General features: G+C 47.6%; 2 protein-coding genes across 4 annotated transcripts; one reads left to right on the top strand and one right to left on the bottom strand.

Annotated features, from left to right (window-relative positions):
- Positions 1-375: 375 nt before the first annotated feature.
- Positions 376-21,152, bottom strand: SERP2 (stress associated endoplasmic reticulum protein family member 2). 3 transcript variants are annotated; one of them, XM_027588005.2, is made up of 5 exons: positions 21,034-21,152; positions 20,501-20,618; positions 15,843-15,915; positions 1,828-1,902; positions 376-814 (listed from the first exon to the last, which is right to left on the bottom strand). In XM_027588005.2, the coding sequence occupies exons 2-5, from the start codon at positions 20,582-20,584 to the stop codon at positions 774-776; spliced, it is 273 nt and encodes a 90-aa protein (XP_027443806.1). In that variant the 5' UTR covers positions 20,585-20,618; positions 21,034-21,152; the 3' UTR covers positions 376-773. The 3 variants fall into 3 exon arrangements, with proteins under 3 accessions (XP_027443806.1, XP_027443805.1, XP_027443804.1); XM_027588004.2 differs by lacking the exon at positions 21,034-21,152 and adding an exon at positions 20,891-21,018; XM_027588003.2 differs by lacking the exon at positions 21,034-21,152 and adding an exon at positions 20,842-20,995.
- On the top strand, positions 20,583-24,739 carry LOC113920444. Its single transcript, XM_035726838.1, has 3 exons — positions 20,583-20,687; positions 20,989-21,230; positions 24,442-24,739. The coding sequence occupies exons 1-3, from the start codon at positions 20,583-20,585 to the stop codon at positions 24,737-24,739; spliced, it is 645 nt and encodes a 214-aa protein (XP_035582731.1).
- The last annotated feature ends 1,176 nt before the right edge of the window (positions 24,740-25,915 follow it).

Below are 25,915 nucleotides of genomic sequence, written 5' to 3'. Positions count from 1 at the left end.
CAGACATCTGCTCCCCACCAAGTCCTCAGGCAGACAAAGAAGGGGTAACAGCTAATCGAAACTTAACACACTTTGTAGGTGCCTTTTCTGCACTGAAAAAAAGAACAACAAAACGTCAAAAGACCAAAAAATTTAAAAAGTAACATGGGTGGAAAATCCAAGGTCATTAGAGACGCCCAGGGCTTCACTGTGGGCAAAGAGCTTGAAGGTAAATCTAGCTCTGGTTCCCCAGCCACAGATTCCTGACCCTGCCCCAATCGTCTAGCCCAGTGTCCCCCCCCGCCCCGCCCCCCACCCCGGGCCCCGGCAATCCCACCTGGAGCTATTCTGGCATTTTCTTCACTGCAGTTTTCTCACGGTAGTCCACACATGGTATAAGGTTGAACAAAGACATTTATTTGTAAAACCAATTCCCAATGGAGGAGAGGCTGAATCCATGGAAAGTAAACTGGTGATCATACAGAGGGCCACATGCATACATCAGTGAAACCAAGGGCAAAACCAGACAGCCCGCTGCTGCAGACACCTGGGAGCTACCAATCCCGCCAACAGAAAAGCAAAATGTCCTTTCCGCTCCAGAACACGGATGGACCAAGATGTCCTGTGAGAAGGCAATTTGGTCTGACATCCACGATGAAGTGATCAGAGAACAATTGAGGGAACCTTTTTTTCTATTCTGTGTGGCTTGTTTGCTTCCCACAGATACCCGGCTAAAAGCTTAAGTGGTCCTCCGCCCTCCAGAAGGAGGGGCAGCGTCAAAGCCCCGGGCCTCCTCACATGCCCATCCTTATGCTCTGAATGATCTGAAAGACAGCTGAAAGAGGAAAAGAAGACAGCTCAGGTACCAGGCAGCACACAGCTGGAAACCCCAGCCCACAGCCAGCCCCGCTCCTGCTCCTGCCCCCCCCCCCCCCCCCCCCCCCCCCCCCCGGCCCTGGTCGTGGGAGCATACAGCTGATGAGATAGTTCCTAACAAGGAGTTAAGTTAACAAAAGGTCAGTGAACTTCTTTAAAAAAAAGGCAGCCTGGCTCTGTCTGCCGATAGATGATGGATGCCTCGGGGATTTATGGATGACTCCTGCTAATTCCATCAGGAGTGAAGACTAGAATTCCCTCAGGCGCTCGGAGAGCTTTGCCCCCACCCCTTCCGCAGAAGTGTTCAGTGGCTGCTGGGGAGAGGGGGACAGGGCTTTCTATACGGGCACTGCACTCATTTCACAGGTCAGTGAGGCTGCCTTTTCCAAATGGCAGTGACCTGGAAAACCAGCAGCCCCTGAGCTGGGAATGCGGGCCAGGTGCTTGGAGCAGATGCGCCAAGCGCCGTGCCCCTGACTGCAGGGAGCCCTGGGTGCCAGATCTCCTGTGTGCCTGCACAGGTTCTGCAAGGCAGCGAGCTCCCATCCCCAGCGACACTGATTTTATCCCGCTGGGGCGGGGGGGTGGGGGGGAAGCATCTAAACCCACAGAGAATTCCGGGAGCCCTGGCTTGTTTTGCTAAGAGCTGGTTCAACAGCTCCCCGGCCTGGTGCTAGCTATCGCGGTCAAACGCGTCCCAGGAAAATCAGGCCCCAGCTTCTACTTTACACCCTCTCCAGAGGGCAATGTCAGTCAGTCTTGATGAGGACGACGGGAATGAGGGACATGGCAGCTACCATGCGTGGCAGGATTTTGTTTCTGAGGCGAGGCTGGGTGTATCCTTGCCCTGAATCATGTCTAAACACAGAATAAACAGGAATGCAGCAGAGAGGCCACAGGAAAACAGGCTCTCCAGAACCCTCAGGAAACAAGTCGTTGGCATTTCATCATCTAACGTTAGCGAGCACGCACTGTGCGCCAGGTACTGTGCTTCGGGTGTACAAAGACCAGTAACACGCAGGGCCTTGGGCAATCTTTCTTGGACAGCTAGATTTGAAGGAGAGATAAAGCATGAATGCATTTTTTTTCTAAAAAAAAAATAAATATATAAAACCCCAAACCCTGCACACATCATCACTACGCTCCTAAATTGAATGTACTCCAAACATGACATCGTATTAATTTTTCATAAATGTTCAGCGTGACCCTAGTGAAAAAGTCATTGATTAGACTCTGCTGTAATATGACCATGGAGTCTATGCGAGGTGTTCCATCGGGCGGTGTGCTGGGCTTTCATTTCTGCTTCTGTTTTGTTTCATTACGATGATCTCCGCTCGCCTCTCTGGGGTTACTACACCAACCTGCGGTGGGCCCTCTTCCATTATGATGTTGCCGCAGACCCGGCGGAACACAGAGGCTGTTAGAATTACATGGAAAATTAAAGCGAGCCCGTTTGTGCGAAGATCAGAGGGGCTCTTCTCCAGATACAGCGAAGGAGTGAATTCAACAACTTGTGATATTTAATTCTGGTCATGCTCAGAGATCTCCTTGGCTGCTTCTGGGCTTGGCGATGGGTCTTGGCGGGAGAAGTTGCTACATGGGTGAGAAAGTACTTTACAGAAATGGATAAGCTCATGGAAATGGCGGGCAGGTCTGGCCTCCCCTCCCAAGGCCGACAGGGAATAAAAATTAAATAAACATTCCGTCTTCCAGCTCAACAGGAGTGCTGGGAGGCAGCTGTATATTCAATAACGTTGGGGAAAAGCTATTTACATCCACCATGCCTCATGTTCTTGGGATCGGGGAAACATCTCTAATCTTGACAAACAAGTTTGCAGAGGAATGTTAGGGTCAGATGGAAACAGGTCTTCACTGAATAGCCGTGTGACCGGACGAATAATTTAACCTTTTCGAGACTGTTTCCTCTTGGGTAAAACGAGGACCACGGTGCTTGCGGTGCTGTTACAGGGATTAAATGATCCGACACAGACGAAGGCTCTGCACACGTTGAGGACTCGGTGCATGGGAGCTCTTGCTGATATTACCATTCCTACAGTAATGACTGCTTCTTCTCCACGCAGGAGCAGGAAGACCGGAGCTCAAGTACCCCGTGCCACCTGCCGCTCTCTAGAGGTGTGCACTTTGGGAAATTCCCAAATAGTTCTGAGCCCTGATTTCTCTCTTTGTACACCGGTAGATAATATGAATCTCAAAGGATTGCAAGGGATAAATATCAGGACATAAGCAAAAAATCTGCCCATCATAAAATGCTCAAAAATGTTATTTCTCCCTTAATTTTATCCTTAGACAAGAAATGTAGGTCAACAAATAGGAAACAGTCTGTGCCTTAAGTCCATCATGCCCCATTCGGTTCATTCATGACTTCAAAAGGGCTAGGTAATGATAAAACCACTCAGTTCTGTTTAAGGACCTGCTGCAAATTTCCCTAAAGAATCTCAGACAAAATTTTCTTGTTCCAGAGTTGCAACACTTGTATTAAAACAACTTACCAGTTACTGAATCTGCTTTAAGAACTGACTAAAGATCACTCCTGACCCTATGGAATCCGTGAATTAACATGTGAGAATCTGATGGTCCTTCTCATGGTTACAGGTGACTCTTTAAACCTGGACCCGCTTGGAGAAATGACTTTGGATAAAGTTTATTTTAAGCTCGCCATTTGCCTCCACTTTTAAGATAATGGAGAGATGGTTGTGTTTATTATTCCTTTTTCAGTTGTATTAATGTCTTTAAGAAACCTTCAACATTCTACACCAATTACAGTAATTGTACTTCTGTGTGGCCACCAGTAATGACCTGCAGAGTAACCCCGGCCTTCCAACTGCTGACTTTGCGAGGCAGAGAACAGGAAGGGAGCCAACAGTGGGTTCAAAGTGGGAAAGGAAGTGGGGAGTCTGGACCCTGACAAGTTAATAACTTAACAGTGGGTGAACAAAGCTGAGAAAACAGCTGAGCACGCTGTAGCAAAGGGGCTGTGGGTAAGCCAGACAGCAGGGAGGAGAGATGCCAAGAAGAGGAGGGACGGCAGGCATTCCAGGTCAGGGCATCTGGCCTTGGGCAGGTCACTAAGGTTCAGAAAAATCCAGGCTAGAGCAGGAGCTACAGAATCCCGGAGCCTTTGCCCTCTGCAACCTGTTTAGCTTCCTGATCTTCGGTAGCCTCCGATGGTCACATCTCTCTTTTTATTTAACCACCCCTTGCAACGAAATCCTTAGGCTTTCGCATGCAAGAACATTCACATCCAAACAAACCAGAATGATCCTCCTGACTCCACATTTGCCGACAACAGGTGCCCTCTCTTCCACTCAACCACCTTTTCTAGAAAGCTGTCTATACTCACTCCCTTTCCTTACTTTCAATCCCCACCTCAATCCATTTCAGTCTAGCTTCTGCTCTTTTCAGTCTACTGAAATAGCTCTTGCTAAAGCCACAAAGCTCCCTCCACGTCACTCAATCCAATGGGCATTTTCTAGCTGCCTCTATGTCTTACTTCCCTACTCGCCATTGTTGAGCACTCCTTCCTTCAGCCCTCTCTTCCCTTGGCCTCGTGACACTATATTCTCTTGGCTTCTAGTTTTCTTCCTTCTCTTTGGCTCTTCACACTACATGGGTTTTGCAGGGGTCATTCTAACTCCACCTGACCAGTAAACAAGAATAATGATGTTCCTCTGGCTTTCTTCTGTTCATTACATTCTTTCTCCCTGGGCGACCTCACCCTGGCCCACAATTTTAGGTGGCACTTAGCTTTTGATGACTCACCTATGTGTACTGCCAGCCCTGACATCTCCTCAGAGCTCCAGACCCACACCTTCCACTATCTAACTGGAATCTACACATAGGTGGCTCAAAGACACTTCAACCACAACAGGACCTTCTCATGATCTCTTCCCACTGCCAAACTTGGCATCACTATCCGCCATCTTGCATGTAAACCCCAAAAGCCAGAGTCCTCCTTGACACCTCCAACTGACCACCAAAGACCTGTGGACTTATACCTAAGTATCTTGTGATTATGCACGTTTCTCTCCATGTCTCTGGAAGCCACCCTAGTACAAGTTACTGCCATCTTTCCCCAGACCCTTGCAATGCCCTCCAACTGGTCTACTCTTGCTCCTCTTCAATCCTTGCTCATCCTGTAGCTAGAATTATTCTTTAAATGAAAACAAATAAGATTGTGTCATCCCTGTGTTTAAAGCACATCAAAAGCTTCCTATTGCCCAATCCTTGATGGGGCCTCCATGACCTGCATATCCTGGCCCTATCAACCTGTCCGGACGCATCTTGTATTGCTCTTCTTTCTTGGGGTAATCCCTCGTGTTTTCAAAAGCTCTCTGCTCTTACTATAGGGCTTTTGCACATGCCATTCTTTCTGTCTGAAAGATTTCTCCTACCCTGCCCTATTGCCTGGTTTTCCCTTCTAATCCAAAAGTTATTTCTGCAGGGAAGCCTTCTTTGGCCATCTGAAGCAAGAATTCTCACACGTGCATGTGTAAAATAGTCTCCCAAGGATGTGTGAAAATAGAGGCTGGACCCCACCTCCAGAGTTTCTAATCCAGTGGGTCCAGAGTGGGAAATGAGATCGAGTATTTCTAACCAGGTCACAGGTGATGCTGAGGGCTGCTGGTCCAGGGACCACACCTGGAGAACCACTTACCCAGAGGATACCCGCCTTTTGCGTTATATGCTTCCACAGCCTTACGTGCCTCTCCTTCAAACACTGTCATGTCTGAAATGTCACATGTTTCAGCATGACTACTTGATGAACTTATCTTGCTTCCCCACTAGGCTGTAAGCTCCAGGAAAGCAGGGACCTTGGATGATTTTTTTTTTTTAAGATTTATTTATTTATTTGAGAGAGAGAGAGAGAATGCAGGGGGCGGGGGCAGTAGTTACAGAGGGGAGAGAATATCTAAGCAGACTCCCACTGAGTGTGGAGCCCGATGTGGGGCTCGATCCCAGGACCCTGAGATCATGACCTGAGCCAAAACCACGAGTTGAATGCTTAACTGACTGAGCCACCCAGGCACCCTGGGACGTTGCATGATTTTGCTCCTGACTGTACCTCTGGGCCTAGCCCAGCTCCGGGCACATAATAGTTCCTCAGTAAATATTTATTGGAGGAACACAAGGTGAATACTTGCAAACAGCATGGAGGAAACACACATATTTAAAACCTCAAACAATTATTTTGTGAATCAAGAGTCAACATCAAATGACTACTTTTACATTCTGATGTTGCAAGAGCTCAGTCTTTGGAGGGGTGGGGACGTCATGAAAGACCACAAACTCCTTAAGTCCTGGGACTATGTCATCCCAACCCTCTTTTACCCGGGGGACTGACCCATCCCAGCTAATTGGGGGTGCCAGAAGGACACAGGGATGACAGGAAGGGATCCCCCAGGAAACTGTCAGACAGCTAGACAATAGGAGGCTGCCAGAGAGCTGCCTGCCAGGCAGCAGGAAGCTGCAGAAGGCCACTTTTATTGAAAATAAGGTTGATGATAAGTGAGATCAAGAGAGTTACTGAGAGGAGGAGACAGGCCAGAGGAATATCGTTTAGGAGGATAAGACAACTCTAGAAATGACATAATTTTGATCATTTTTCATTTAAAAAAATGAAAAAAAAAAGCGGGTAAGAAAAAAAGGACAGGGTCTGTGAGAGACAAGTGGAAATAAGACATTGCAAAGGTGAGTCATTAAGCTCTCAGGAGGAGTCAGCACAAAGAAAGTCAAAGGCAATACTATTCCCAGTGGCATTTCCCGGTTTCTTCTCCAGAGAGGGAGAAGAGGGAAGAGAGAGAGGTGCCTAGGACCCGTGAGGGCGGAAAGGCACTGTGGAAAGAAGGGACAGTATTAGCTAAGAATGGGATGCCCTCTATGCCCAGCAAAATGGCGGACAGCAGCAATGCTCTTCCGAGCAGCAGACCATACACAAACCCAAATGCTCCATGGGGCACAGGGCAGAGGGCGGCACAGAACGAGGGAGGTCGCAGGTCACCTCATGGAGCCCATGGCGGATGAGACATCTTTTCCAGAGTGTCCACCTCAGGTCCTGAGGCAGGAGTTCCCGAGCAGAGGACTGTCCTCAGTCCTTCCTCGGTGGTGAAAAGGAAGGGCTCCTGCAGGCCTGCTCAGTCTCTCAAACCTCCTGCTGGCCAGCCAGCCTCGGAGCGGAGGGGGGTGACAACCACTGTGGGTGTCACAATTTTGAGATCATTCTGGAGGTCTCCAGGAAAGGCCAGTGTTTATTGGTCGACCCGCAGACATAGTGAATTCCAATCTGTCCTGGAGTAAGGTCCAGAAAAGGGTAAGGCGATCGGGTGCCCGGTGGCCCAGTCAGCCAGCAGCCCGTGGCTGGGCCAAGGTTTTATCCATCCGGGAGCAGACCCGGGATGGCTGTGCGTCTGGAACCTCTGGCAGGGAAAGTAGGAGATGTTTTAACAGGAGTTGTTTCCAATATGCAGTCATACGCTGAAAGGTTGGTGGAAAACCAACCAACCTAGGAAAACCTAGGTGAAGGCCTAGGGTTGGTGGAAAACTTCCGCTTGGGAGTACTTTGGGAGGAAGTGGTGAGAGAGAAGGAAGGCAGGGTAATAGGAAGTGGATGGGTTTAGAGTTCAGGTTTGGTAACAACTTTCTCACTCTTTAGTTGTGGGATGTTGGCTGATTTCCTTCATAAGCCTTAGTTCCATGGTCTGGAAAAATGAGCACCATAGTTTTTTTTTGTGGGGATTATGTGACGAGAAGAAAAAGGTACATGTGGGGCCTCGTGCTGTAATAAGTACTCAGGAAATGGTAGCAAAAACAGTTGTATGAACAGGTCCTCCTCACCCCCATCCGCTAGGTTATAAAGGATTCTTTCTAGAAATAGAGAAGAGGCTCAAGCTGCCCCAGCAGATTTGACACCACCGACCTCTGGCTGACAAACCTGTCCCCTACCTGTGCAGCGGGAGCTGGTTCTGCCACAGCTCCCTCAGGACCTCAGAGCTATCTATCCCCATACGAGATTTCTTACCATAACCCAAGAAAGTCACTAGAAAGATCCAAATGTTCTCTTTCTTTCTCTGGTCAGCATTCAGAATCTTGGTCAGAACCTTGCATGGGAGGCTGAGAGGTGGGGAGACCGTGTGACTGAGGGTCATCAACATAATGACGGTAACAACAAGCTCCTAAGGTCCTAGGAGTTAGAGACCGTTCCCACATCTTTTAAGAATGGGAGAACCAAGGCTTAGAATGGGAGGAAGTTGGACAAGGCCACATGGCTAGTAGGTGGCAGAGCCAGGTTTCAAACCCAGGGAGCCCGGCCCTGGAGCCGGCACGCGGTGACTTGGCCTTTCCCTCCTCCATACCGTTCTTAACAAAAGCCGCCGGTCCTAGGGAGGGTAGGGGTGTTGGCCCTTCCAGAAACGGAGAGGCCTTATGTAAAGGGAGACAGGTGGACCACCTGAAACATGAGGCTGGGGGAATGGGAGGGGTTCAGGCCCCTCAGGTTCAAGCACTTCTTCATATCTGTTCTGAGTAGGCGGTCCTGAAAAACGGCCCTGTCTGTGGCATGCTCTTACCTCCCCCTCTCCTGCGCCCCTGGCAGGCAGAGTCCCTGGAGGATTCAGGAGAGTGTAGTCTGTTAAGTGACAAAGGGAATGTCTCTGCAAAGAAATAGTGCGGCTACTCACAATTCATGCGCCCGATCAACCTAGCAGGCCCTTTGCTGAGCGGCGTTAGCTCTGTCATGACAGAGGCCAGCTCTGGGCCAGAGACAGTTTCCTGTTTGATGGGCAAAGAGGGTCCAGATATCTAGTCCCTTCCTGGGATGAAAAACTCAAAATATCCAGCAACACAGGAGGTACCCCCTACACACACACACACATACACACACACACACACACAGAGTCACACACACAAATACACACACACTCACACGCACACACTCACAAGCACACAGATCCCACTTCAACCTCAACAGGGGCTCTTTCATTTGTTTCTAATATTTGAACAGAGTTCAGCTGCTCTTTTTTTTTTTTTAAAGGCTAAAAACCACTAGTCTAGATGTTTTCTTCTTCAGATACACTTAATTTTTTCTGATTATAAAGGTATATCTGGGAAATAGGGAAAAGTCCGAACGAAATAACAGTCATTGGTTAATCCTATTACCCGAGAGGTTTCCCGTTGATGGGGGATATAAGCTCATCGGTTTCGAAAATACCCAGGCTTCCGTAGCCATTAAAATTCTCATAATCTCTAATTAGGAAATGAATATCAAGCTTGGCCAGAGCGAGAGGAATAAAATTGAAATTAGGAATACGTGAGGGAGAAATAGTCCGAGGGAGGGACCGGGGCATGGCTGGTACGTAAGGGTTTCCCTCTGGGAATCAAGGAATCATGGGAATGAGATGACTCCTCCACGAACGCAGTGGAAACCTCAGTGAGGCCTGAGGACGGGAAGGGTACAGCCATGTTGACTGTGGCTGTCAACGTACAGTTTCACACCAGGGCTCGGAAAAGGTGCATAATGCCTCAGGATCACAAGATATGTGTAGATGCTGACTCACCAACCAGTCTGAACAGCCAGCATGTTAAGGAAAAGACCTAATTTCATCGAAGCCGGAAGGCATTCTAGTCAAAGAGGAAAGCTGAAAATGTTGAAGACGGTTGTCCTGTCAACACCGCGGCCCTAACGTCAGAAAAAGGCTCTGCCAGGGCTGGCAAAGATGGGCACGGGCCCTGCTGCCAACACCAGGCTTACGGCGGACATGACTGGTCAACTGCAGCATTCTTTCCCCAGAGCTGGGCTGTGGCCTCCGAATCCTTCCCAACAAAAGCTCTTAAAGTTGCTGAGGACAAAGGGGAGAGGAAAACCCCTGAGGCGAGGGCTCTGGGTTGCAAGCGGGGGTGGGGGGGTGGGGGGGTGAATTCCTTCATTAATGGTCTGGGGCAGCGCGTCAGGACCGCAGGTGTCTTGCAGAGATAGCAGTTGGCCTATCTGGGCGACAGCATCTCTGCCGCCTCAGACGCACATTCTGGGTCACGCTTGTCTCTGAGTCTTCAGATAAGAACAAGCCCTCCTCAGAAGCTGTCACACAGTTCCCAAGGGGGCAGGTTTGCCACTGGGGACCGGGACAGCCAGGAGGAGCTGCTTATCTGGAAAGAGGCCCCACCGCCTGCAGAAATGGAAGACCATGTTTTTATAAACCGGGGAGAGGAAAACACAGCAAAGTCTCTAAGCAGGGGAGGTGCTTCAATCCTTTGGGCTTCAGTGTGCATCTGGGGTCCTTGGAAATCAAAAAAAGACAAATGCGACCAATTAAAAAGGCCCAAGTGAAACGAAGTCCCAGGCCAAGACTTGAACAAGACAAGTTTCTGGCCCATTTGGAATAATCCTCTGAGGGGACTCAAAAACAGGTAGTTGGCTTTCTGAGAAACAGGTTTTTGATTTCTGACAGAATGTATATAATATGAATAACAATAGAGCTAGTTACCAAATTAAACAAAACAAAGAACAGTGTGGTCCTGAGATGTCCTATCTGGAGAATACTGTGTCTCAAAAGAACACACTGCTCCTGAAACTTTTGTATCTCACAAAGAAAACTTTTATAGCAAAACAGTGGTGCATTCAGGTTGCGTTAAGGAAATGCAACTTACATTTTATTTCTGATATTCAGCTTAAAGTACAAACCCCTATTCATCGATTTCTGCATGTGGGTGCTTCCCTTTTCCTGTGTGGGGAGGTCTGAAAGATTTTGATGCTTTATCATGGGAACAGAGTCTCAGGCACCCGAGTGTTATCACTTAAATTGCTGACACTCATCCTTGGAGTGGAGAGGCAGGGCCCACTGCTTTCTTAAAGATCAAGGCCTATGCGAGTGGCTGAGCCTGGAAGGAGGAAAGGCAAATGGAAACCAAGCCTTACCTGCTCCCCACCCCCACCGCCGGAAGCTGCAGGATTCAAGCTTGCTGTGGATGCAGGGGCTACTGTTATCCCTCTCTGATCAATAAGGAAATCGATACAGAGAGTAAATCATGTGTCCAAGGCTGTCCAGCTGATAGCGAATCTAGGCTTTGAACCTACATCTGGCACATTCCAGAACTATCCCCCCTCTCCGAGGCCTCTTAACCTCTTACCCTCTCACTGCCAATTGGTCAGTTTTCAAAGAAGTGTCTTGCCCAAGAGCCCTTTTGCAATCACGGAAAGTGGAAATCTACTTAGTCTGAAGAGAGGTGTATTTAAAGAGCCTCCTCCAACTGCAGCTCAACGGGACAATGTATTAGAGTTTACAACCCAGTGCCTGGGCTCAGGGCAGCCCCAGGAGGTCTGGCGCTCTTATCTGATTTCCTGGTGAGGGGGCGAGCGTTGGCCCGGTGCGTGTTTGTGCCAGGGGTCTCTGGGCGCCCGTGCTCTGTCCCCTCCCGGCTCTCCTGATTCCTCCCCCTTCCTTTTCTTTATCTTGCTCTTATCAGCGCTGCAGGCATGAGAAGCATGTGTGGAGAATGAGGAAGGCCGCAGCAAAGCAGCCGAGACGCAAGGGGTCAGGACTCTGCTGTGACACATCGCTCCCCATAGTTAAGGGGTCTGGTAACCTCCTGGAGGTTTGGGCACTTGTTTTTCCACATAAAATCGAGTAAGGGTGGCCAATAAGAGAGCATATACTTAAACGCCAACATTTTCCCAGTCTTGATCCTTTCCCACAAGCTAGCTGAGAAAGCAGATAAGATGTGCATTCCTGATTACTCGCCTGACCTGAATATTTATTTATCCTAGGTACACCCACACTACTTCTAAAAAGAGCACTTTGCCCAACCAATCATTATTAGAAAAGTGGGTTAACAGAGTGAGGTAATGAGAGCGAGTCTTTCGAGAGAATCAGATCAATGATCAACACTTTCATTAATCTTCGAAGATTCCATAAGTTTCCTGTATAAAAGTATACAGACTATGAACCACCAGCCACGTGGACTGAGAGAGAACAGTGACCAGGAGCTTCAATCATCCTATCACCGAGAAGTCTCATGACACGAAGCAGAGGACCTGACTGGCTGGACTTGGTGGAAATGGCCCCCTTTCACATACAGAGAACACACTGGCCCTGCAACCCTCAGAAGGAGAAACTCCAGAGGGACAGGAGGCTCTGCAAGATGAACGGAATCGTGACTCATCCCAGGGAGGAGGCAACAGGGACAGATCTAACGGAGTTATTGTGTTTTTCATGACATGTTTGGATAGAGAAGAACACATACAAAGATAGAAGGAAGGGCACGGTACCAAGGACAAGTTGAGAAGAGTGACACATTTTTGTGAGAACAGTGCCTGGCTTGAGCTGAGGCTTACAAAAAAAAAAAAAAAAAAGCTAAAGTTAGCAAAAAAAAAAAAGGTGGTGTAGTGGATTATTCCTAGTTATGATTTAAAAAGAGATGATGCTCATGACTTAGGGTTCATGGTAGCACGTTAACGGAGCACAGAGAAAGTAAGATGACCCAACTCCTGACTAGCCTCTCCATAAAGGCAACGCGGTCTTGACTAGAAAGATTTCAAGCAGGGTAACTAGAAGAGCACGGGACCTGAAGCAGGGGAGTGTGTGTGGGGGGGTGGGTGGGGCGGGTTGTGTCCTCTCAGCCGCTTGAAATCCGCAACTCCGGGCCCTCCAGGCTCCCACCCCAGGACCCTGGACAAAAAGCATAACAGAAAGCATAACAGAGCCAATGTATTTAATCCCTGAAAAAACGAATGGAGGCTGGGAGGGCTCCAAAAGATTGTTGTCAGCAGATGTCCCAATTTACCCAGGGGGAAAAGACACCGTTCCCACTATACAGGCCAATAGCCTGGCAAGATTGTAATGAAAATGTAATTTAGAGAAGGTTCTTAAGCCCTTTGAAAAAGATGGGTATTGAGAACGAACACAGGTTTGAGAAAAACAGACCGAACGACTTTATTGACTTATCCCACCCCTGCCCCCGCCCATAGGCTACCCAGTGGTGCAGGCAGTTAATGTGTATCTTGACATCAAAAAAACCCCAATATTGGCTCTGGACCTATTTAGTCCCTGACAACCCCAGCTTGCGGGCTTGTGGGCTTGTGGGCTTGCGGGCTGACTGGGCTCATGGATCCCTAGGACTGGGCTTTGGCCATTCTTGAGCCTCGCATACCATCTCAAGCTGTTTGTCTTTTGACACTCAGTGCAAATGGCACCTCGTCTGGGAAACTTTCTCCTCTGCCCAGGATGACTTACAAGTCCCCACTCTAGTCTGGTTGTTTGCGTTCTCTCGCACTCACATGTTGGAATCCTAATGTCCAGTGTGACGGTGGTAGAAAGTGGGGGCTTTGGGAGGTGATTAGGTCATGAGGGGGGGTGGCCTCATGAATGGGATCCGTGCTCTCATGAAAGAGACCCCACGGAGCTCCCTCCCCCCTCTGCCTTGTGAGGATACCACAGGAAGACACAATGAGAAGTCTGTGACCGGGAAGAGGGCCGTCACCCAACCATACTGGCACCCCAGTCTGACTTCTAGCCTCCAGAACTGTGAGCAATACATTGTGCTCGGACAAGTCACCTAGTCTGTGGTATTTTGTTATAGCAGCCCGAACAGATGAAGACAATCCCTTATCCGTGCCCACGAAGCACGCGGGGCGCTCCACTATCACAGAACTCCCCCCGCCCCAGGTACAACAGACAGATTCCTTATCTGCCTCCCTCAGTGCCTACAGGCCCTTGGAGGCGTTTGTGTTCCCAAAGCCCGGCACAGTGCCAGGCACACAGGGGACCCCCAACGCATGGTGATTGTTTGTGCGAGTTTTGCTGAGAGGTTCAAGGTCAACCTGAAGGGAGTTGTCTCTAACTGCGTTCCGTGGGCTTCTCCATGTCTAGACTTTATCAGTGACTTGGAGGAACATTATACTTTCAGAGACTATAAAGCTGGCCAAGAAAGATGATTAGATAAAAGGCTCAAGGTTCAAGATCGAATAATGAACAGCCTTGCCACAAAGCATGAAAATGCAGATTACTTTTTTATATAGATTTATTTTTCTGATATTTGTGTGGCATGCTAAAGGCATATTTTGTTTGTTTTGTTCTGGGGTGAAAATCAGAGACAGATCATCTGAGGCAACGCATAACAGAGGAATATGCTGGCGCTGATGGAAATGTGGCTTCGATGCACCATATTCCTTGCAATTTTCTACAGTGCTCTGAACCATGCATTGCTAATGAAGGTGATACATTGACCATATCATGTAATGTCACTGACCATATCGTACATTATAAGATCGGCAAGCCATTTATTATGTCTGTTCTTCTACTTTTCTAGACTTCGTGGCTACTCTGTAAAAAGACAACTGACAACCAACTATACAATTTTAATAGAAATATTCATGAAGCTGTATATTAGGTCTCAAAAAAATCAACTGGCTATCTACAGTATGCGGAATGTCTGGCTTTATTCATCCATCTACACATCCATGAATCCGTCCCACCACACTGAGCACTCACTACGTGCTAAATACTTACAAGAATGTACAGATTTAATGGACAATCAACACTGCCTTCCCTGAGCTTATGTCCCAGTAGTGGAAAATGGATAATAAGTAAGCAAACGAAATAATTTCATATGTTGATGAGGGCCATGAATACAATAAAGCAATGTGTGATGGGGACAAGGGACAGCTTGGATTAGGGGGAGGTGTGGAGATGCATCTCTGAAGCTTGCAGGACATTTATGTAAAGAGCCTGGTGGCGCTGGGCTGGTCATTATTAGCTCGATGTGAGTCTAGGATGTGCTGTGACTGTTGAAAATAAACTGAAGCTTGGGTCATATTAATAGAAGTAGAATGATGGGATCAAGGGCCGTGATAATCCTTCTGCCTCTGTAGCAGTCACACCATTTCTAGACCCACTTCTGCAGCTGCAAATGCTCTATATTTTAAGAGAGTCATGCAATGCATCCAGAAGAGGGGTCCAGAAACCACATCTTATGAGGCGAGGTTGAGAGAAGTAGGGGAGTTTAGTTTGCAGAGTTTAAACTCATCTTTAAAATATCCGAAGATTCAAGATGTTCAGAAGAGAATGAGTCTATGCTCCATGGTTTTAGGAGTTCATACCTCAACTATTGGGAAGATAGCACAGTGTAGCTCAAACGCGGGGAGATGTCTCTAACAGAAATAGAGCTATACAGAAATGCGAGAGGCTTTTTGAAGAAGTGAACCCTCCACCCTCAGAAGTATTCTAGCAGAGGTTGGGTAACGTCTGTTAAAGACGAGGGATCCCCATGTTGGGTAAAAGATTGGGAATGGGGTACAGTTTTGTTTCTTTGAGTGAGAGATCTTGGGAATCATGGAAGGCCTGCCTTGTTAGAAGTGACCCCACTTCTCCTCATTTACCACGATTTTCGAGACCCAACCCGTGGGGGCCAGGAATTCCAAGACTTCCAGTAACAGAATTCAACTCAAAACAAATGCATGATCTTTTGCTCAAGCCTCCCCTGCGTGTGTGTGTGTTTGCACGTGAGTGTAAGCAAAGCTGTCTGAACTTACCACCCTCCGGTATGAGGTGACTGTTCGTTGAGGCTCAGGTCAAAGGCTCAGCTCTATCTAGGAGCTCTGTGGCATTTCCTCTTAAGGCAGAAAGCCTCTCCCTTTCTCTGGAAATGGATCTATCTCAGGCAGACAGGTGGCTCCTGTTCTAACTGCCCTTTTAGGGCTATGTTTTCACACAAAGTTTTAACTGAACTCGGAAGTGTATTCAGCCAATTTAATTGCTTGGTGTCATCATTTTATGATTATGATTCGATAGTACATCAATTCTGTCTCGTATTTGCTCTGGGGGACCAGAGAGATCAAATCAAAACCCACTAAGATGAAGGCTTCAGGCAGGGATTAACTTGAATCCCAGACCAATATATTTTTTTGTCTATTTACTTGTGAAGTGTGTTTTGAAGGACAGAGCAGAACACGGGCTGTGAGATCAGTGAAAAACCCATACCTGAGCCACAGACAACAAAAACAAACAGTGCCAACAGCCATGGTCCCACGGGATATTTCTCTTCTTGTGGCCTCTGAAAGGGAATGGGGGAAAGGAAGGTTAAGTTCATTGATTCAGGAAACATTTGTGGGGTAATTACTAGACACTACTAAAGGCTGGGGATGCCACGGTGAGTGAGACGGATCCAGTCTCCATGCCCAGTGGGCAGACGTAGATGAAGAAATTCAATTGTAAAGGGTCCAGATAGGTGTGAAAAGATTCATCATAACCTTATTTATACTCCTGTAACTCAGTGAACTCTGTGGGCTTAAATATTCTGGGGACAGATGGGGTAAAAATCCACAAACCAATACAGCGGTTTGGGAGCCCCAGACAATACTGCTACAAATTGCTTCCATGTGTTGAAGGCACACTCTAAGCCAGGCTCTCCCCTAGGCAGTCTACACATTTCCACCACTCACAACGCCATGCAAGGCATAGTCTTATCTCCAATCTGTAGTTGGGAAACGGACACCCGAAGTTTGTTCACTTGAGCAAGGGCTGGGATTTAGGTCTGCTCCATCGGAGAACCTGGGTGTCTTCCATTAATAGGGTCATCTTTAATTCCCCGAATCTGTGAATGCCAAGTAACGTCACAGAAAAGCTATTTTCTCAAAACCTTCTACAGGCCAAAAAAAGTTGGCAAGTTGGTGCCGTGGAAATCCTTGGAATGGCAGAAGCACCAAAGCAACCGTGAGTGGATATGCGAAGGAAGCAGCATTTTGTAATAAAGCTCCTGAACCTCAGTGAAGCTTTCTCTTTGGTGAAATCCCTGTGTTCCCTGGGGAGCAGAAGGGCACCACCAGAGCCCTGCATACCTCCTGCTCCCCTCAAACCGACAGCACAGACATAGTAAGAACAACCGTCCACAACCCCTCTAGGTCTATTTGCAGGTAGGGCTTGGTCCTTAAAATCAAATCGATCAGTGGAAAAACTATTTTTAGAGACAGGCATCCATAAAAGTGGTGACTTTCTCAAATAAAAAGGGAGAAGCTGGAGTGAAAAAAATAAAGAACTCACCAATGTTTCCTCATGTGTGTGAGCCAAAAACAAGCTATCACCAACGTCAATTAGAGAACTCATTTTATTACAGATAAGCAACAATGCTTTGGTTCTCAGCTTGCCTGGTACGTTCTGAGAGAGCCTCCACTCCTCTACCTCAAGTGGGCTCACTGACCACTTATACATCACCAGGTATGTTTTCTGGACGGCAACTATCACAGTTCGTATCTGTTTATTCTCGTGGTAATGTCTGTGCTGTCTGTCTCTCCGCCAGACTATGGACTCACGAGGACAGACACTGTCCTGTTACAATGCACAACAGTGCCTGGCACAGGACTTAAACACAGTAGGTGCTAAATAAGTGCTCATTGAAGAATGAATGAGCTTACGAACTTCATTGAATATGATTTCTTAGGTCAGGTCGAGGAGAGACAGGGTCTAGGAAGGATATTGCCGTTTTTTATAAATACTTCCTAACTGGTGATAAGGTTGTCCCTGCGTCTCTCTTACTAGAGAACTATAGGTTAAATTGCTAATGGCAGGTAGACTCTAAAGATGAAAACCCCTCAGCGCTCTGTCCTTGACAAGCTTGTATCTAGCACCACTCTTGGAGGAGCGAAGCACCTGGAATGGTAGCTGCGCTTGACCAGACGAGGACACAATCAGTCTTACACAACTGCATAACTTTACCCAGTGCTGCTACTGTGTCTTTCTTTGGCCCTTAACACCAGATCAAGGGTAGATCAAGTAAATAATCGAGATAGTAAATAAAGTGACCTAACAGAGTGTGGCACTTACCCCTCCCCACCCTCTTTCACTAACGCCCTAACAATCTGTCAGAGTTGACCAGAAACCAGCTCTGTTGCTGTCATCCCGCTGATGCTACATAAGAAGTTCATTTAGCTCTAACTCCAGCAAAGCCAACAAGTGAATTCAGGAGCCTTATACATGAATTACTGGTCTAGCGCAGATACCGAATGGAGTCCATTATTTGTCTTTTGCAGAAAAACACAAATTACCAACATGCTGAGTTTGGACTATATAACTCCAGAATCTGTTGGATGACATTTTCCAGTGAATCAATATTATTTGGGGGACCTTCAGAGCTCAAGAACAGCAATATATCCTTTTTCTGAGAGCTTTAAGTTCCTCTTTTTTGGAAGCAGCCCCCAGCACAATCCCATTGAGGCAATGCACGCAAGCCTGAATCTATCACTGGGAAAGGTAACAAAAGCAGTAGAATTCTGCAAATAACATGGTTCATTTCAAACAGGAGTTCACTACTTCCTGAGGCTTCGGAATGTCAGGGACTGGCTTTCCCTGTGATTACATACCAGCAGGGTAACTCTGAACTCTGAAATTTAAATCCCTCTTCGTTCTAGAGAAGTTACTACTGTGTAATCACAAAATGATTATTCTATTTCTTTGTTTCTTCAATTTATCTGCTATCTGGGAGAATAGTATTCACTCCATAGCTATTAGCTAAGGAAATATTGAAGCATCTGCATACAACTGAAGGGGTTTATTTCTGAAAGATTATTCTGAATTTTCAGTTAGAATCTGTTCACGTGTCCTCAATTTCCTCCTGAACAGGTTATCCCTTGCAAGTTACTTCTTTCAAAGTATAACTGTGTTTGACCTGTAATTAGGAGAATGAGATTTAGGGTTTAAAATATTTCCTTTTGAAAGAAAATTTCATTTTTCTTTTTGGATGCTGGTCCATTTACAATAAAGTTAACCAAAGAGCCCTTCTTTGGTTAACTTTAGCCAAACAGAGATTGTGGCTTGGTTTGGAAAACTTTCACCACAAATGTAACAGGGCCGTTTGGACACCCGCATAGGTGCCAGGCACCATTCCATGGTCCATCAGAACTTATTAAAATTCACTCGCATCATAGATTAAACAAATCTGAATGCAGCTCTGAAAGTTTAGTTGAGTTGAAATGGGGGTAAGTACATTTCCTAGATATTTAAACATTTTCCTCCAATTTTTAAATTTTCTTTTCTTATTTTGAAGACAGTAACTTTCCCTTTCCCCCAGGTCTCAAACACCTTCCAATGGCCTTGAAAAGCTGGAGGTCGCAGACATTGAGCTTACCAAGCCTAATGGATACATCAGCTCTGCAAATCAGTTCCCCAGTTGCTAATTTTGTAGGCGATATTTGTCAACTGAGTTCAGTTAATAACTTTCCTAGTTCCTTAAGTTCTTGGTTCATTAAAAAGAACCACACAGCTAATCTGTATGATATCTAGGACGAAGTGATCTCCTAGGAATATAAAACCCTGAGTGCTTTAACATCAATTAAAATTTGCTTTTCCAAGGTCAATTTGGAGAGCACAGTTTGTTTTTTTCTGAGTAAAAACAAATAGGGAAAATAGATCTATGTGAAAAGTGGTTCTGATTCAATGGTATATTTGCATTTTACTGCAAGGTGATAACTAAATGATCTAACACCCTATGAGAGAATTTCAAGCGTAACTTAAGTCTAGAGCTGTGTATAAAGCTCTGGGTAGAGCTGAGTTTGATCCTAAGGTTTCTCTGCCATAGTACTGCTCGGTTTTGTAGGAATTCTGCTGTGATGATTGTAGCTCTAGCTTTTTGCTCAGTTACTCAAACCAGCATCATTTCTTTGGCTAAAAGGAATGGCCTCATCAGGTCTGTAAGTTTTTCCAGCCAAACCCCAAGCTTCAGTTGGACTTTGCTTAAGTGTCTAGGATAATAGATTCCAGGCGCCTTGGCTCATAGACTTGGAGACCCAACACTGCCCAACAACTCATCCCAGGCATGCCTCTGAATGTCCAAAATCACAGGTCTGGCATTTTCTCTTGAAGATATTCTGCTTTGCTAAAAGAAACCCCTGTGCACAAGGCCCAGATTTTACTTTAAAATCCAGTTATAAAAGCTTTAATCTGGTCTCCAAAGTTCTGGATCATACCATTAGGATGAGCCAAAACTCAAAGGGTGAACAAGAGTTATGTTACATTTAAACTTCAGCCCAGTGGTGAGAGGCCTCACTAGGGAAGAGGCAAAGGAGAGAAAGGAGGATGAAAGGAAACAGGGGTCTGAACCTCATTGGGCCAATTTATACAGCCCCATTAGAAAGGGGCTGGAAAGAAAACTTAAATCTGTCTGTTGAGGGTGGAGGGCAGGGGTCAAAGCCTGGAAGGAGGTGATGGTAAGTGGTCTCCATCTACCTATTCATTCATTCATTCATTCATTCACCAAACGTTCTAGCACCTACTAGGTTCCGGGCCCCGTGTCACGCAATTCCTTTAACTGTTCCTTAAGGATGTAACTTTCCGTTTTTCCCACAGACAAAGGCCCCATCCTCTCCTGGGGAGGCTCTTCCGAGCCCCGGTGGTAGCCCCAGCAGCCACTCCAGAAGGTCCACCACCACCCCGACCCTCGCCGCCCACGAGACCACCTCGTGGTGCTCGCTTCCCAGAGCCCGGCTCTCAGAGCCCACTCCGCGGGACCCGGCGGGAGGGGCGGGCCGGGCCCGGGGAAGGGGAGCCGGGAGGCCGGGCCCTGCGCCCGCCCCCCAGCCCCGGTCGGCCCCGCCCCGCCCCCGCCGGCCCTGCCCCGCTCGGCCGGGTCGGCGCCGCCCCCGCCTTACCAGGGTTTTGGCTACGTTCCCCCTCTGGGTGATGTTTTTGCTGTGCTTCTCGTTGGCCATCCGGATCCGCTGTTTGGCCACCATGGCTTGGGCGCTAGGAAATGCCCTCGATTCCCACCTGCAAGAATCCCCCCGCGTTAGCCCCCCGACAGGGCCGCGCGCGTCCCGCCCGGTGCGGGCGCTGCAGGTGGCAAGGCGCAGCCCCCAAAGCCCCGCGCGCCCCGCTCCCCTGCACCCAACGAGCCGGCTCCAGAGAGAGGCCAGAGCCCGGACGGAAGTAATCTTTCATCTCAGGAAACCCTCTCCTACTTCCTCGCCATCCTTCCGGTCCCCCCTGCTACCTAACCAGCGCAGCCCGGAGGCTGGCGCTGCCGTGCGTCTCCCTCGCACCCGGCGGCCGCACTGTGCGCCCTGGGCGGTCGGGATCCAGCGGCCGATCGCGGCGGGGCCCAGGGTTCCGGCGGCCCCCCGGCTTTGTGCGCTCATAGGGGCGGGGGCGCCACTGCTCCGGGCCTCCAGGGCCGGGGACCCACCGAGGCCCAGGACCCGGATTGGGACGGCCGCGCTTTAAGCCCGGGCGGGCGGTCGCCCCTGCACCGCTGACGCCTGGCCGAGAGCTGCGCTGGAGGCGGCGGCTGGCGGACGTGGGGGGTTCCCAGAAGACAAGCAGAAACCAGGGCAAGGCTGGGCCCCAGCTGTTGGGGGACAGTCCAAAGAACCTCCCCTTCAGGTGTCTGGGGAAGGGCCCTGCGCGAGGGAAGCCCATTGCAGGACCTTTCTCAAGTACTGGGGAAAGAGCTGGAACTCCCTGAGGATGGGGCTAAGTGGGTGTGAGGATGGAGCTGGGGTAGGTCATCTTGCCTTGGTAGCTGAGGGGGTTTCCTGGAGGACTGCCAGCCACAACCTCTAATATAGACGGTTTCACCTGAGTGAAAGGTGGAGAAAGGTCGCAGTCAGCAGCCCAGCCAGAGTTGGCAGTCACTACCCTAAGTTGGGCGGCTTTGTCTGGCTTTGGCTCCCCACCCGCCTGGGGCTGTTTGAACCTCCTCCAGCCACCCTTGTCCAGAGGGATGTGAACTGGGGGTTTCCTTGCGCTAGAGGGGTAAAAACTGGAGGGTCTGTGCCTCACAGACCCTGCTGTTAGGGTCCTACAGATTGCTTCTTCCAGGGCAAGGGGGAAAGGGGTTCAGTCCCTCACTTTTCCTTGTGCTGCATGACTTGAAGTGAGCTCTTAGAAGCTCAGAAGAGTTGAGAAAAAAAGGGGAAACATCAGCCTGGAAGATTTGGGGCAGTGGGAAGTGGTGGGGAAGAACTGGGGTATTAGATTTGTTCTGGCTCCTGCACCCCAGTCCTTCCCTTGCAGGTGTCTATAGGGTTGTGTGTGGATAGAATTTCCCAATGTCAGTGGGAATTTAGAGAGCGCTCCTTCTTTCTTTTAAGGGCTCTTTATTAAGCCTCATCGTCACCCTCCTCTCAGTATGCTGTCCTTCAAGCTCTAATATAGACGGTTTGGGGGTTGCTTTTGGTAACCCAGAAGAAGACAGAATCTACCCAGCATCATTTAGTAAAGTCTGGGTAGTTACTTGTTCTGCTCTAAAGGTCAGTTAGTTTCCAAACTAGTTTCCACCAACATCACCACGATTATTACAGGACAACAAACCAAGCAGGCCCATTATTTTTTTTTAAAGATTATTTATTTATTTGACAGAGAAAGCAAGCACAAGCAGGGGGAGCAGTATCAGAGGGAGAGGGAGAAGCAGGCTCCCTGAGGAGCAGGGAACCCGATGCAGGGCTCATCCCAGGACCCTGGGATCATGACCTGAGCCGAAGGCAGTTGCTCAACAAACAGAGCCACCCAGGCGCGCCCCCAAGCGGGCCCATTATTAAAAAGACTTGTGTTTTTAGTAATGATGGACTCTTTCGGTGGGGAGAAGAGAGAGGGCCACCCCTGCCATGGGGACATGTGCTGAGCCTTGCAGAGGTGTGAGGCCCAGAAAGTGCCTCTCCCTGAGTCACCTTTCTCAGGTCTTGCCCAAATGCCTGGGGAGAAAGTAGAAGTTACGTTCCCTCCCGAGTTGAGTAGAGGCCTGGTTCTGAGGAACAGTAAGGAAAAGATACAGAGATGGTTGCCCCTTTGGGCCTGCCAGTAGAAACGTGTTCTTAACAGAGAGAAGTCTGACTTCCCACAGGCTCAGGTGAGCCCACTGTTTGGGAAAAAGTTCTTTCTTGACCCCTGATTCCTGCTTGATAGTGGCTGATTTTACTCCTTTTTCTTGCTGTGCTTCGCTTTTACATCATTTTAAATGTGTTTGTTTTAATTATACAGAGCCTGCTTACTCACAGTCAACATGCAAACAGAAATAGGATATACAGTGAAACCTAAAGGTTTTTCTTTGCCTCTCTCACTAATTCCCATGGGTCCTAGGTTACCCTTCCAGGATTTCTTATTCATACATACTGGTATATTTCCTTTTTAAAAACAAACAGAAGCATACTATACAAACCATGCTGTCACTTACTCTTCTCTTTTACTTTATTGACAATGTTATCACATTTACTTATAATTCATTTCTGCTTTTTCATACGTAGATCTCAGGCCTGTTTATTGTCTTGAGCATCTGCATTATTTGCTAAGAGAGGTTTTCTCTCCCATCTTGGGTTCTGTCCCTTTCTCCACTCAGCCTTCTGAAGCCTGACATAAACTAGAAGTTGAACTGGCTCATCCTAGAAGCCTTTCTACAGGGAAGCTGGGGCCAAGGTCTGAAACCGAGTCTCTGAGGACTTCCAGAGTAACCACGGGGCTAAGAAGGAGCGAGGCCTGGGGTCCTCTTGCTTTTTGGAGGTGGGAGAACCTAGGGGAGGAATGGAAACGTGATCAGGAGTTGAAAGTTCCCTTGGGTTAATTCGTGCCAGCTGCAGGAATTTTATAGCATACTGGTAGTACACTTAACCACAACTTCCAAAATTGCCCTGGGTAAAGTAGCAAGAAGCTGCTAAATCATTAAAATTTAATTTTGGCTGGTAATTTTTTCAACCTTTAGAGCAAGAATCCTAACAAGCCCTACCTACATTCATCATGAGTCTGCCCCACTTAGGGTACTGGGTGTGCGACTGTACTCTAGGTTTTACCCATCTTTATAAATGTGGATTATCAAAGCGTACAGATGCTACACGATTGAGTTGTGATGTAGTAAATCCCTGTCATTTTTCTGTGGCTGACCAGCAGGCAAAACTCTTTTCTATTTGGGGGATTCCTCCACTGTGTGAGTTAGGAGGACCTTCCTTTCCATTCTGGGAGCCCAATGGGAGAGATATGGCATACCTTGTTTTATTGTGCTTTGCTTTATCATGCATTGCAGATACTATGTTTCTTACAGATTGAAGGTTTGTGGGCACCCTGCTTTGAGCAAGTCTACGGGTGCCTTTTTTCTGACAGCATTTGCTTATTTCATGTCTCTGTGTTGCAGTTTGGCAATTCTTACGATATTCAAACTTTTCCATTATTTTATCTGTTATGGTTATCCATGATCATTGTGTACAACCCACTGAAAGCTCACATGATGGTTAGCATTTTTTAGCAATAAAATATTTTTAAAGTAAGGTATGTACTTTTTTTAAAGATTTTATTTATTTATTTGAGAGAGTGAGAGAGAGAGAGCACATGAGAGGGGGGAGGGTCAGAGGGAGAAGCAGACTCCCCGCCGAGCAGGGAGCCCGATGCGGGACTCAATCCCGGGACTCCAGGATCATGACCTGAGCCCAAGGCAGTCGCTTAACCAACTGAGCCACCCAGGCGCCCCTGTACATTTTTTTTAGATGTAATGCTGTGGCACACTTAATACACTACAGTATCGTGTAAACATGAATTTTATATGCACTGGGAAACAACAACAAAAAAATTTCGCTTGACTCACTTTATTGTGATATTCATTTTATTATAGGGGTCCAGAACCGAACCTGTGTAGGCATGCCTGTACTCGCCTGGGTATGGCCCAGCTTGGCCAATCATCTGCTCCCTTTGGAACTTTGAATTTTGAACAAGCAGTACAAAAAGAAAAGAACAAGTTAATGTTCATCCTGGTGGTGGGGTACCCGCGAGGCAAACAGTATTCAGTGGTGGTGGCAGGGAGGGTGTGTGTGGTAGAGCCCACTTGTTTTGTGGTACCTGAAATTCTTAAACTCCTCTTCTGCTTCCGTTGGCCAGAGTTTATTTGTGGTGTTTACATCCAAGAACCCTGACTCATGTACGTGAAAACAGACAAAAAAACCAGAAGGTCTTGCTTGGTCATTTCCCCTTCCAAATCTGGAATGATCGTCATGTCACTTGAAGCCTTCAGACATTGTTAGCCAGTGGTCTTTTCTCACCAAGGGGAACTGAGTCTAGAGGCCTTGGTGACAAGTGTTGTGGGTGGCCGGTTCTCAAGTATGGATGGGAATGATTGGCAGACATGCCTGCTTGAATAAAGCCAGCAAATCACCAACACTTCAATACTTTCAGTGTCTTTTTCATCCAAATCATTTTCGGCACTGCCAGAGAAGAGAAAAATTTGGCGGATCTCAACATCATCTCCTTTCGTACATGTTATATTCCGGTGCAAATGTTCTCAACAGTAGGCAGAGAAAACTAAGAAGAGTGCTGACGGCCAACGTTATCTGCTGCATGTGTTGGAATCCACTCAAGGCACTAGATTATGGTTTCATGGAATCATGCCACATCATCACTGGAAGGAAACTCAAGAGAGTCATTTGTTCAGTGTTTATTGAGTGTCTACTGTATGCCAGGCACTATTTCCGACACTGAGAATTCAGTGATTGATACAAGAGCTTCTGCCTTTAGGGATCTCCCAGTTGTGTAGAGGAGACAAAGAAGTAAACATTGGGAGACTGCCCTAATTTCACAAATGAGCTAAAGCCTAGGAATTGCCAAAGAAATTGGAGCAGAACTGAAGGCAGAATCGAGGCCTCTTGGCTTCCCATTTTCTCAAGAGAAACATTTACCAGGTAGACTTGAGAGGAAGCCAGGGTGACAGGGCCGAGCTTTGGAGCAGCTTATACATGCACACACACACACACATACACACACACACAAATCACAAAGACACATAAGCATGCACACTTGTGCATGATAAACTCCATTTCGAACCTCCAAGGCTTGAGCTTTGGTCCATAAGTGGTGGCACAAACAGACTTTAACCATTATGATAACTATGTAATTCCTTGACCCCAAAGGTGATCAGATTAAGCCTTAAAATGCAAGATGTGATTACCCAACTCCACTCTGTAATTGGCTGGCCACATCTGTTATTAATAGCAGTCAAAGCTTCATATCCCAAGGGGAAAACACATACCCCGCTACAGTACTTTCCCTAATGACTTCCCATGGCAATCCACTCCCCACTGAAGAGATGTGAGCTG

The sequence above is a fragment of the Zalophus californianus genome, chromosome 3, assembly GCF_009762305.2.
Source record: "Zalophus californianus isolate mZalCal1 chromosome 3, mZalCal1.pri.v2, whole genome shotgun sequence".
In the NCBI taxonomy this organism is placed as follows: Eukaryota; Metazoa; Chordata; class Mammalia; order Carnivora; family Otariidae; genus Zalophus; species Zalophus californianus.
This window is presented reverse-complemented; position numbering and strand designations above follow the sequence as displayed.

Bases quoted from the DNA above. Each gene is read 5' to 3' on its own strand.
- LOC113920444 (XM_035726838.1), top strand. From the start codon at position 20,583: ATGGCTTGGGCGCTAGGAAATGCCCTCGATTCCCACCTGCAAGAATCC. The intron at 20,688-20,988 runs GTGGCAAGGCGC...GTGCGCTCATAG, and splicing joins GCCCGGTGCGGGCGCTGCAG to GGGCGGGGGCGCCACTGCTC. The intron at 21,231-24,441 runs GTGTCTGGGGAA...ATTTTATTATAG, and splicing joins CCAAAGAACCTCCCCTTCAG to GGGTCCAGAACCGAACCTGT.
- SERP2 (XM_027588005.2), bottom strand. From the start codon at position 20,584: ATGGTGGCCAAACAGCGGATCCGGATGGCCAACGAGAAGCACAGCAAA. The intron at 1,903-15,842 runs GTATGGGTTTTT...CTTCAAATCTAG, and splicing joins TTTTGTTGTCTGTGGCTCAG to CTGTCCAAGAAAGATTGCCC. The intron at 815-1,827 runs GTGCGTGCTCGC...TTCCTCTTTCAG, and splicing joins AGCACAGTACCTGGCGCACA to CTGTCTTTCAGATCATTCAG.